This window comes from Mustela putorius, unplaced genomic scaffold (genome assembly GCF_011764305.1).
Source record: "Mustela putorius furo isolate JIRA1106 unplaced genomic scaffold, ASM1176430v1.1 tig00003913_pilon_pilon_pilon, whole genome shotgun sequence".
Classification (NCBI taxonomy): domain Eukaryota; kingdom Metazoa; phylum Chordata; class Mammalia; order Carnivora; family Mustelidae; genus Mustela; species Mustela putorius.
In genome coordinates, this window is record NW_025422060.1 from 4,703,874 (window position 1) to 4,717,132 (window position 13,259).

The 13,259-nt window shown below is 38.4% G+C and overlaps 1 protein-coding gene across 1 annotated transcript in view; it reads right to left on the reverse strand.

The window, feature by feature from the left end:
- Window positions 1-13,259, reverse strand: part of CCDC7 (coiled-coil domain containing 7) — a 467,373-nt gene that overhangs the window by 128,138 nt on the left and 325,976 nt on the right. Inside the window, exon 31 of the mRNA XM_045069128.1 lies at window positions 349-459. Coding sequence (XP_044925063.1) covers window positions 349-459 — 111 coding nt within the window. The remainder of the gene's footprint in view (window positions 1-348; window positions 460-13,259) is intronic.

Sequence of the window (13,259 nt, forward strand, 5' to 3'; positions counted from 1 at the left end):
GGAGCATATGTCAGAAGGACACTGCTGAAGTGTCAGAAGTAAAGTCAGAAGTGACCATTGGTAATAATCTCCTGGAACCTATACTCTTCCAGAATCAGCTGAAAGATACTTTGAGATACTATTGGGAAGTTATTGGGCCTTTGTAGATACTGAGTGAGTGTCCTATGGCTGTGATTAGAAATTCCAACCTGAAGGTATTAAAGCTTTTGTTTTGTTTTCTGGTTATCTTTGCACATTCACACTTTAGGGTTAGAGTGTAAAATTTCTATAAGATATATGCTTGAATAAAAGGAAAAAATCTCGATGGGTTTAAAATACTTTAAATTTATTCTTAATTATTACACTTACTATGGCGTCTTTCCCTTTTGTGAGTTATTTTTTTCTCTACTTGCACTTGAGACTTTGACACTGAATCCTGACTCACAAGCATTAGATTTTCATCTGGTACTCCAAAATGAGCTAAATAAAGAGATGCATTTAGTTCACTAAATGGAAAAAATGAAAACTCCAGATCTGAATTTATAACAGATGTAAAGTAGCATTTTCTCAGATTTTTATAGCTATAAATAAATTGTCCTAATGTGAGATCTGGCATGAAAATGGTAACAAGAGTTCTTTTGTTGTTGCCGTTATTTTTAGAGAGTATGGGGGGGGGATCAAGGGGAAAGGGAGAGAGAGACTCCCACTCAGGTTCTATGCCCAATGCTAAGCCTGACAAGGGACTCGATCTCATAACCCTGAGATCATGACCTGAGCCAAAATCAAGAAGTTAGACACTTAACCTACTGAGCCACACAAGTGCCCTGATAAAACAAAGTTTCAATAGGTATTACCAAAACTCATTATTTAATAAATATTCTGAGGCATCAAATATATTTCACAATACTCTACTTTTGGGTTACTTATAAAATGCTTAATTCATAAGGATAGACCAAACAATAAAAATGCATAGGTACAAGGTTATTCATTACACTATTATTTGCAATTGCAAAATATTTATTTATTTTTTTTTATTTTTATTTTTTTTTTTAATTTTTAATTTTTATAAACATATATTTTTATCCCCAGGGGTACAGGTCTGTGAATCACCAGGTTTACACACTTCACAGCACTCACCAAATCACATACCCTCCCCAATGTCCATAATCCCACCCCCTTCTCCCAAACCCCCTCCCCCCGGCAACCCTCAGTTTGTTTTGTGAGATTAAGAGTCACTTATGGTTTGTCTCCCTCCCAATCCCATCTTGTTTCATTTATTCTTCTTCTACCCACTTAAGCCTCCATGTTGCATCACCACTTCCTCATATCAGGGAGATCATATGATAGTTGTCTTTCTCTGCTTGACTTATTTCGCTAAGCATGATACGCTCTAGTTCCATCCATGTTGTTGCAAATGGCAAGATTTCATTTCTTTTGATGGCTGCATAGTATTCCATTGTGTATATATACCACTTCTTCTTGATCCATTCATCTGTTGATGGACATCTAGGTTCTTTCCATAGTTTGGCTATTGTGGACATTGCTGCTATAAACATTCGGGTGCATGTGTCCCTTTGGATCACTACATTTGTATCTTTAGGGTAAATACCCAATAGTGCAATTGCTGGGTCATAGGGCAGTTCTATTTTCAACATTTTGAGGAACCTCCATGCTGTTTTCCAGAGTGGCTGCACCAGCTTGCATTCCCACCAACAGTGTAGGAGGGTTCCCCTTTCTCCGCATCCTCGCCAGCATCTGTCATTTCCTGACTTGTTGATTTTAGCCATTCTGACTGGTGTGAGGTGGTATCTCATTGTGGTTTTGATTTGTATTTCCCTGATGCCGAGTGATATGGAGCACTTTTTCATGTGTCTGTTCTCCATCTGGATGTCTTCTTTGCAGAAATGTCTGTTCATGTCTTCTGCCCATTTCTTGATTGGATTATTTGTTCTTTGGGTGTTGAGTTTGCTAAGTTCTTTATAGATTCTGGACACTAGTCCTTTATCTGATATGTCGTTTGCAAATATCTTCTCCCATTCTGTCAGTTGTCTTTTGATTTTGTTAACTGTTTCCTTTGCTGTGCAAAAGCTTTTGATCTTGATGAAATCCCAGTAGTTCATTTTTTCCCTTGCTTCCCTTGCCTTTTGCGTTGTTCCTAGGAAGATGTTGCTGCGGCAGAGGTCGAAGAGGTTGCTGCCCGTGTTCTACAGGATTTTGATGGATTCCTTTCGTACATTGAGGTCCTTCATCCATTTTGAGTCTATTTTTGTGTGTGGTGTAAGGAAATGGTCCAATTTCATTTTTCTGCATGTGGCTGTCCAATTTTCCCAGCACCATTTATTGAAAAGGCTGTCTTTTTTCCATTGGACATTCTTTCCTGCTTTGTCGAAGATTAGTTGACCGTAGATTTGAGGGTCTATTTCTGGGCTCTCTATTCTGTTCCATTGATCTATGTGTCTGTTTTTGTGCCAGTACCATGTTGTCTTGATGATGACAGCTTTGTAATAGAGCTTGAAGTCCGGAATTGTGATGCCACCAACGTTGGCTTTCTTTTTCAATATCCCTTTGGCTATTCGAGGTCTTTTCTGGTTCCATATAAATTTTAGCATTATTTGTTCCATTTCTTTGAAAAAGATGGATGGTACTTTGATAGGAATTGCATTAAATGTGTAGATTGCTTTAGGTAGCATAGACATTTTCACAATATTTATTCTTCCAATCCAGGAGCATGGAACATTTTTCCATTTCTTTGTGTCTTCCTCAATTTCTTTCATGAGTACTTTATAGTTTTCTGAGTATAGATTCTGTGTCTCTTTGGTTAGGTTTATTCCTAGGTATCTTATGGTTTTGGATGCAATTGTAAATGGGATTGACTCCTTAATATCTCTTTCTTCTGTCTTGCTGTTGGTGTAGAGAAATGCAACTGATTTCTGTGCATTGATTTTATATCCTGACACTTTACTGAATTCCTGTATAAGTTCTAGCAGTTTTGGAGTGGAGTCTTTTGGGTTTTCCACATATACTATCATATCATCTGCGAAGAGTGATAATTTGACTTCTTCTTTGCCGATTTGGATGCCTTTAATTTCCTTTTGTTGTCTGATTGCTGAGGCTAGGACCTCTAGTACGATGTTGAATAGCAGTGGTGATAATGGACATCCCTGCCGTGTTCCTGACCTTAGCGGAAAAGCTTTCAGTTTTTCTCCATTGAGAATGATATTTGCGGTGGGTTTTTCATAGATGGCTTTGATGATATTGAGGTATGTGCCCTCTATCCCTACACTTTGAAGAGTTTTGATCAGGAAGGGATGTTGTACTTTGTCAAATGCTTTTTCAGCATCTATTGAGAGTATCATATGGTTCTTGTTCTTTCTTTTATTGATGTGTTGTATCACATTGACTGATTTGCGGATGTTGAACCAACCTTGCAGCCCTGGAATAAATCCCACTTGGTCGTGGTGAATAATCTTTTTAATGTACTGTTGAATCCTATTGGCTAGTATTTTGTTGAGTATTTTCGCATCTGTGTTCATCAAGGATATCGGTCTATAGCTCTCTTTTTTGGTGGGATCCTTGTCTGGTTTTGGGATCAAGGTGATGCTGGCCTCATAAAATGAGTTTGGAAGTTTTCCTTCCATTTCTATTTTTTGGAACAGTTTCAGGAGAATAGGAATTAGTTCTTCTTTAAATGTTTGGTAGAATTCCCCCGGGAAGCCGTCTGGCCCTGGGCTTTTGTTTGTTTGGAGCTTTTTAATGACTGTTTCAATCTCCTTACTGGTTATGGGTCTGTTCAGGCTTTCTATTTCTTCCTGGTTCAGTTGTGGTAGTTTATATGTTTCTAGGAATGCATCCGTTTCTTCCAGATTGTCAAATTTATTGCCGTAGAGTTGCTCATAGTATGTTCTTATAATAGTTTGTATTTCTTTGGTGTTAGTTGTGATCTCTCCTCTTTCATTCATGATTTTATTTATTTGGGTCCTTTCTCTTTTCTTTTTGATAAGTCGGGCCAGGGGTTTATCAATTTTATTAATTCTTTCAAAGAACCAGCTCCTAGTTTCATTAATTTGTTCTATTGTTTTTTTGGTTTCTATTTCATTGATTTCTGCTCTGATCTTTATGATTTCTCTTCTCCTGCTGGGCTTAGGGTTTCTTTCTTGTTCTTTCTCCAGCTCCTTTAGGTGTAGGGTTAGGTTGTGTACCTGAGACCTTTCTTGTTTCTTGAGAAAGGCTTGTACCGCTATATATTTTCCTCTCAGGACTGCCTTTGTTGTGTCCCACAGATTTTGAACCGTTGTATTTTCATTATCATTTGTTTCCATGATTTTTTTCAATTCTTCTTTAATTTCCCGGTTGACCCATTCATTCTTTAGAAGGATACTGTTTAGTCTCCATGTATTTGGGTTCTTTCCAAACTTCCTTTTGTGGTTGAGTTCTAGCTTTAGAGCATTGTGGTCTGAAAATATGCAGGGAATGATCCCAATCTTTTGATACCGGTTGAGTCCTGATTTAGGACCGAGGATGTGATCTATTCTGGAGAATGTTCCATGTGCACTAGAGAAGAATGTGTATTCTGTTGCTTTGGGATGAAATATTCTGAATATATCTGTGATGTCCATCTGGTCCAGTGTGTCATTTAAGGCCTTTATTTCCTTGCTGATCTTTTGCTTGGATGACCTGTCCATTTCAGTGAGGGGAGTGTTAAAGTCCCCTACTATCATTGTATTATTGTTGATGTGTTTCTTTGATTTTGTTATTAATTGGTTTATATAGTTGGCTGCTCCCACATTGGGGGCATAGATATTTAAAATTGTTAAATCTTCTTGTTGGACAGACCCTTTGAGTATGATATAGTGTCCTTCCTCATCTCTTATTATAGTCTTTGGCTTAAAATCTAATTGATCTGATATAAGGATTGCCACTCCTGCTTTCTTCTGATGTCCATTAGCATGGTAAATTCTTTTCCACCCCCTCACTTTAAATCTGGAGGTGTCTTCGGGCTTAAAATGTGTTTCTTGGAGGCAACATATAGATGGGTTTTGTTTTTTTATCCATTCTGATACCCTGTGTCTTTTGACAGGGGCATTTAGCCCATTCACATTCAGGGTAACTATTGAGAGATATGAATTTAGTGCCATTGTATTGCCTGTAAGGTGACTGTTACTGTATATGGTCTCTGTTCCTTTCCGATCTACCACTTGTAGGCTCTCTCTTTGCTTAGAGGACCCCTTTCAATTGTTTCTATTTTCTTGGTGTTAGTCGTGATCTCTCCCCCTTTAATTCATAATTTTATTAATTTGGGTCCTTTCTCTTTCCTTTTGGATAAGTCTGGTCAGTGGTTGATCAATCTTATTAATTCTTTCAAAGAACTAGCTCTAGTTTTGTTAATGTGATCTACTATATTCTTGTTTCTAACTCATTGATCTCTGCTGTAATATTAGGTATTTCTCTTCTTGTGTGTGGCTTAGGCTTCAGTTGTTTTTTCTCCAGTTCTTTAAGGTGCAATGTTAGTTGGAGAATTCCAGATTTTTCTATTTGAGGGAGGCTTGGATGGCTATTTATTTCCCCTTAGAACTCATACAACAATTCAGTAATGTGGCAAGTTACAAAATTAATGCACAGAAATCAGTTGCTTTCCTACACACTAACAATGTAACTGTAGAAAGAGAAATTAGGGAATAGATTATATATAGAATAGCACCAAAAACCATGAGATAGCTTGGAATAAACCTAACCAAAGAGGTGAAAGATCTCTACTGTAGAAATTACAGAACACTTAAGAATGAAATTGAAAAAGAGATGAAGGAATAGAAAAACATTTCATGTTCATGGATCTGAAGAATAAACATTGTTAAAATGTCTATGCTGCCCAGAGCAATCAATACTTTCAATGCCACCCTGATCAAAATACCAAAGGAATTTTTTCAGAGTGTTGGAACAAACAATCCTAAAATTTGTGTGGAAACAGAAAAGACCCTGAATCATCAAGAGAAAGTTGAAAAAGAAAAACAAAGCTGGGTGCATCACGTTGTCTGACTTCAATCTATATTACAAAGCTGTGATCAGCAAGACAGCATGGTATTGGCACAGAAACAGACACATAGATCAATGGAACAGAATAGAGAGCCCAGATGTGGACCTTCAACTCTATGGTCAACTAATCTTCAACAAAGCAGGAAAAAATATCCAATGGAAAAAAGACAGTCCCTACAATAAATGGTGCTGGGAAAACTGGATGGCTATATACATAAGAATGAAACTCAACCATTCACTTACACCATACACAAAGATAAACTCTAAATGGATGAAAGACCTCAATGTGAAATAGGTATCAATCAAAGTCCTAGAGGAGATCATAGGCAGTAACTTCTGTGACATTGGCCACAGCAACTTCTTTCAAAACATGTCTCCAGAGGGGTGCCTGGGTGGCTCAGTTGGTTAGGCAACTGCCTTTGGCTCAGGTCATGATCCTGGAGTCCTGGGATCGAGTCCTGCATCGGGCTCCCAGCTCCACGGGGAGTCTGCTTCTCCCTCTGACCTTCTCCCCTCTCATGGTCTCACTCACTGTCTCTCTCTCTCTCTCAAATAAATAAATAACATCTTAAAAAAAAAAAACACCTGATTTAAAAAACATGTCTCCAAAGACAAGGGAAACAAAAATGAAAATGAACTTTTGGGACTTCATCAAGAGAAAAAGCTTCTGGGCGCCTGGGTGGCTCAGTGGGTTAAGCCGCTGCCTTCAGCTCAGGTCATGATCTCAGGGTCCTGGGATCGAGTCCCGCATCGGGCTCTCTGCTTGGCAGGGAGCCTGTTTCCTCCTCTCTCTCTCTCTGCCTGCCTCTCTGCCTACTTGTGATCTCTCTCTGTCAAATAAATAAATAAATAAAATCTTAAAAAAAAAAAAGTATAAAAAAGAGAAAAAGCTTCTGCATGCAAAGGAAACCATCAACAAAACTAAGAGGGAACCCATGGAATGGGAGAAGATATTTGCAAATAACACTGCAGGTAAAGGGTTGATATCCAAGACCTATAAAGAACTTCTCAAACTCAATACCCAAAAAACAAATAAGTCAAAAACCAGCAGAAGGTATGAACAGACACTTCTCCAAAGACATACAAAGGGCTAACAGAAACATGAAAAAATCATTATCAGTATCCATCAGGGAGATTCAAATCAAAACCACATTGAGATACCACCTTACACCAGTTAGAATGGCAAAAATTGACAAGGCAAGCAACAACAAACATTGGAGAGGTTGTAGAGAAAAGGGAGCCCTCTTTTACACTATTGGTGGGAATACAAGGTGGTATATGCACTTTAGAAAACAGTGTGAAGATATGAGGAAGTGGTGATGCAGCATGGGGGCTTAAGTGGGTAGGAGAAGAATCAATGAAACAAGATGGGATTGGGAGGGAGACAAACCATAAGTGACTCTTAATCTCACAAAACAAACTGAGGGTTGCTGGGGAGGGATTGGGAGAAGGGGGGGGTTATGGACATTGGGGAGGGTATGTGCTTTGGTGAATGCTGTGAAGTGTGTAAACCTGGCGATTCACAGACCTGTACCCCTGGGGATAAAAATATATGTATATAAAAAATAAAAAATTAAAAAAAAAGAAAGAAAACAGTGTGAAGCTTCCTCAAAAAGTTAAAAATATAAACAATGGATCTTGGGACACTGAAAAAATAAAATGGAAAAAAAAATGTAGGAACATAGGAAGAAAATGCAGATCGGGAACCAGGGAGAGAAGGAGGTTCTGAAGTGGAGTTGCTCAAGAGAATTTGAAGAGCAAATTCAGGCACATTAAATTTTAAGTTACTATTCCATACTGTAATGGAACTCCTCTTCTACTACTAAGATCTTATTTTTAAAATTATTGCTGATTCTTTAGAATGGGAATGACTTACAGGTGGTTTCACTTGTGAACCAACAGAGCCTACAAAGAGAAAAGAACACCATAGGTGAAGCATATATAGTGGATGGGAAAGTCCTCATAAACAGTAACTTTTGAGGGAAAAAAAAATAGAGCTACCCTACAACCCAGCAATTGCACTACTGGGTATTTACCCCCTACAGATGTAGTGAGAAGAAAGGTCACATGCACTGCAGTGTTCATAGCAGCAATGTCCACAACAGCCAAACTATGGAAAGACCCAAAATGCCCTTCAACAGATGAATGGATAAAGAAAACGTGGTCTGTATATACAATGGAATATTACTCAGCCATCAAAAAAGGATGAATACCCAAATTTTTCATTAAAATGGACAGAACTGGAGGAGATTATGCTAAGTGAAATAAGTCAAGTAGAGAAACTCAATTATCAGATTGTTTCACTTATCTGTGGAACATAAGGAACATATGGAATATCATGGAGGACATCAGAAGAAGGGAGGGAAAATGAAGGCAGGAGGAATCATATGGGAAGATGAACAATGAAACACTATGTACTCTGAGAAACAAATTGAGGGTTTTCAAGGGGAGGGATGTGGAGAGATGGGTTAGCCTGATGATGGGTATTAATGAGGGCACGTTTTGCATGGAGCACTGGGTATTACATGCAAACAATGAATAATGGAACACTACATCAAAAACTAATGATGTTACTAAGAAGGGCACATACTGCATGGAACACTGAGTATAGTGCATAAACAATGAATTATGGATCACTAAAAAAATTAAATTTAATTTAATTTAAAAAAATAATAAAATCTTTTTCTTTTTTTTAAATTTATTTTTTATTTTCAGCATAACAGTATTCATTGTTTTTGAACCACACCCAGTGCTCCATGCAATCTGTGTCCTCTATAATACCCACCACCTGGTACCCCAACCTCCCACCTACTGCCCCTTCAAAACCCTCAGATTGTTTTTCAGAGTCCATAGTCTCCCATGGTTCACCTCCCCTTCCAATTTCCCCCAACTCCCTTTTCCTCTCTAACTCCCCATGTCCTCCATGCTATTTGTTATGCTCCACAAATAAGTGAAACCATATGATAATTGACTCTCTCTGCTTGACTGATTTCACCCAACATAATCTCTTCAAGTCCCGTCCATGTTGCTACAAAAGTTGGGTATTCGTCTTTTCTGATGGAGGCATAATACTCCATAGTGTATATGGACCACATCTTCCTTATCCATTCATCCATTGAAGGGCATCTTGGTTCTTTCCACAGTTTGGCGACCGTGGCCATTGCTGCTATAAACATTGGGGGTACAGATGGCCCTTCTTTTCACTACATCTGTATCTTTGGGGTAAATACCCAGGAGTGCAATGGCAGGGTCATAGGGAAGTTCTATTTTTAATTTCTTGAGGAATCTCCACACTGTTCTCCAAAGAGGCTGCACCAACTTGCATTCCCACCAACAGTGGAAGAGGGTTCCCCTTTCTCCACATCCTCTCCAACACATGTTGTTTCCTGTCTTGCTAATTTTGGCCATTCTAACGGGTGTAAGGTGATATCTCAATGTGATTTTAATTTGAATCTCCCTGATGGCTAGTAATGATGAACATTTTTTCATGTGTCTGATAGCCATTTGTATGTCTTTATTCGAGGAGTGTCTGTCCATATCTTCTGCCCATTTTTTGATATGATTGTCTGTTTTGTGTTTTTTTTTTTAAATAAAAAAAAGCTAGTGATGTCCTGTATGGTGACTAACATAACATAATAACATAATTTAAAAAAAAAGAAAATCACTAAATAGTTTGAATAGATTTATTTTATGTGATACATAGTTCCTTAACAAGGTTAAAGCACTGTAGGATTGAACATATACATAAATCTGTTGAAGTTTTAAGATTTAAGATTAACATTGGAAGAAAGACCATATACATATGAAATGTAGGAAGGCAAGAAGGAAACTTGAGGGACAAGAATTGAAGGTGTCCCAAACTCCTCATAACTTCTAAAACATGCATAGGTACAATATATGCATATGTATGTCCACATGCAAGTGAATGTATGAATATGTGTACAATTGTGTATATATATATATATATATGGTTATATGGTTATATATGGTTAAAGAGTATAGGTCCAAGTTAAAATCCTATGTGTAATCTTTCAGAATCAACCCATAGAAAATTACAAAGCTTTTACATGGCAGTTATCATGTGAGAAAGCTTCCTACCCCACACTAGACTTAAAGCATAGCCAGTACACTGGTCTCTGGAAGGAAGTACAATCATAAATTCAGGCCTCTTTGGGCCAGCATTCCCTAGACCAGCTTCTCCATTCATGGACCTTAAATGAAGCACTGTACTATTCAGGTGACTGCTTAGACTACCTTACTGGGGAAGTCTTGAATACAATTTTTTCCTTTCTGACTCATTTTTCAGTACTTTCTCTCTTAACCCTCCCTAACCGCCTCCCCCAATATCCTGGGGCCTTAAAATGGCAAGAGCCTTTTGTTTGGGGATCCTCAGGATTGAGAGACAATTCTCTCCATTTGTGATGAAACACTGAACACTCCCTCATTCCTTCAATGTGGAAAATGGAACATTGCTAAAGCTGGCCCTTTCCTGATTTCAACATGGTTGAATCATATTTCCAAGGGGATATAGTTTCCTGTGAGCCATGCTAGTAGTCTCTTAGATGTACAAATGAAGTATGAAAACAATACACGATGAGATTGTTAAGACTATTTCTATGTTTTTCATGTAATTGTTGTGTTGTTGTTCATGCAATTCTTATTGGTTATTAAACTCAGCTAAGTCTTTAAGCCTCCTCATAAGGCCATGTTGATCAGTTTGAGACTTAATTCAGATCTTTACTGACAATCATGGAGTTTGGAAAACACACCTGCTGCCCAGAGAGCAAAGGCTGACCAGTAGAAAGAGTAATATAAAAATGGTGAGGCTGTGCCCTCCTCTAGACCATTTAGGCTAGGACCTCCCGAATAAATCTCTGGGTCTGGTTACTCAACAGTAGGTTCCCAAGAGGAGACTCATGGGCTCTCCTACAAAGGAACTCATGGTCATAGACCATGTGCACCAGCAGGCTAGTCAATAAAGGTCTTCAAAGTGATGACCCTTTATGATATGAGTTCTGTTCTTTCTGCTCCTTCCAGAGAATCTGGGGGTGAATTATTCAGCCCTGACAACTTTTAAACAGGTGTCCTCCCTTTCAGAAATAAACAAGTCTAGGGATTGGGTCAAGGTTCCAGAGTTCTGAGTGGAGAATATTGGTCCTACACCAACTTCAGAGTTCAATTTATTAGGCCTTTTGGATATTGGTGTATAGTTAGCTGTGATCCCCATAATTCTTGACACTATAATGTAGGGGGATGGGGCTGAACCATGTCCCCTTCTGCCAAAAATAAAGAATTCCTATCTGTCATTACTTCAGAATGTGACTTCATTTGGAAATAGGGCCTTTACAGAAGTAATCGAAGTTAAAATGAGGTGCTGGGAAAATTGGACAGCTATGTAGAGAAGAATGAAGCTTAACCATTCTCTTACACCATACACAAAGATAAATTCAAAATGGATAAGAGACCCCAATATGAGGCAGGAATCTATCAAAATCCTAGGGGAGAACATAAGCAGTAACCTCTTCATCATCGGCCACAGAAACTTCTTTCAAGACATGTCTCCAAACACAAAGGAAACTAAAGCAAAAATGAACTTTTGGGACTTCATCAAGAGAAAAAGTTTCTTCCCAGCAAAAGAAACAGTCAACAAAACAAAGAGGCAACCCACAGAATAGGAGAAGATACTCACAAATGACACTACAGACAAAGGGCTGATATCCAAGATTTATAAAGAACTCCTCAAACTCAACACACACAAGACAGATAATCACATCAAAAAATGGGCAGAAGACATGAACAGACACTTCTCCAATGAAGACATATAAATGGCTAACAGACATACAAAAAATGTTCATCATCACTAGCCATCAGGGAGATTCAAATCAAAACCTCATTGAGATACCGCATTACACCAGTTAGGATGGCAAAAATTAACGAGACAAGAAACAACAGGTGTTGGAGAGGATGTGGAGAAAGGGGACCCCTCTTACACTGTTGGTGGGAATGCAAGTTGGTACAGCTACGTTGGAAAATAGTGTGGAGATTCCTTAAGAAATTAAAAATAGAGCTTACCTATGACCCTGCAATTGCACTACTGGGTGTTTACTCCAAAGATACAGATACAGTGAAAAGAAGGGCCATCTGTCCCCAGTGGGGAGCAATGCCTGCAGTCATCAAACTGGTGGAAAGAGCCAAGATGCCCTTCAATGCATGAGTGGATAAAGAAGATATGGTTCATATATACAAAGGACTCTTATGCCTCCATAAGAAAGGTTGAATACCCAACTTTTGTATCAACATGGACAGGACTAGAGGAAATTATGCTGAGTGAAATAAGTCAAGCAGAGAGAGTCACTTACTTGTGGAGTGTAAGGAATAACACAGAAAACATTAAAGGGAGAGGAAAAGTTAGTTGGGGGAAATCAGAGGGGGAGACAAACCATGAAAGACTGTGGACTCTGAGAAACAAACTGAGGGGTTTTGAGGGGAGGGGGATGGGAGATTGGATGATCCTGGTGGTGGGTATTAAGGAGGGCATGTATTGCATGGAGCACTGGGTGTGGTGCCTAAACAATGAATCTTGGAACACTGAAAAAAATTAAATTAAAAAAATGCTCCACATCACTTGGCATCAAGGAACTACAAATCAAACCCAAAAGACTCCACCCCCAAACTACTAGAACTCATACAACAATTCAGCAACATGGCAGGATACAAAGTCAATGTACAGAAATCAGTGGCGCCCTTATACACTAATCATGAAAATACAGAAAGGAAAATTAGAGAATCGATTCCATTTACTATAGCACCAAGAACCATAAGATACCTGGGAATAAACCTAACCAAAGAGGAAAAGGATCTGTACTTGAGGAACTACAGAACACTCATGAAAGAAAATGAAGAAGACACAAAAAGATGGAAGACCATTCCATGCTCTTGGATCAGAAGAATAAACATTGTTAAAATGTCTATACTGCCTACAGCAATCTATACTTTTAATTCTATTCTGATCAAAATTCCACTGGTATTCTTCAAAGAGCTGGAGCAAATAATCCAAAAATTTGTATGGAATTAGAAGAGACCCCGAATCGCTAAGGAAATGTTGAAAAACAAAACAAAACAAAAAAAAAAAAATGGGTTGCATCACATTACCTGATTTCAAGCTTTACTACAAAGCTGTGATCACCAAGACAGCATGACACTGGCATAAAATCAGACACATAGACCAGTGGAACAGAGTAGAGAGCCCA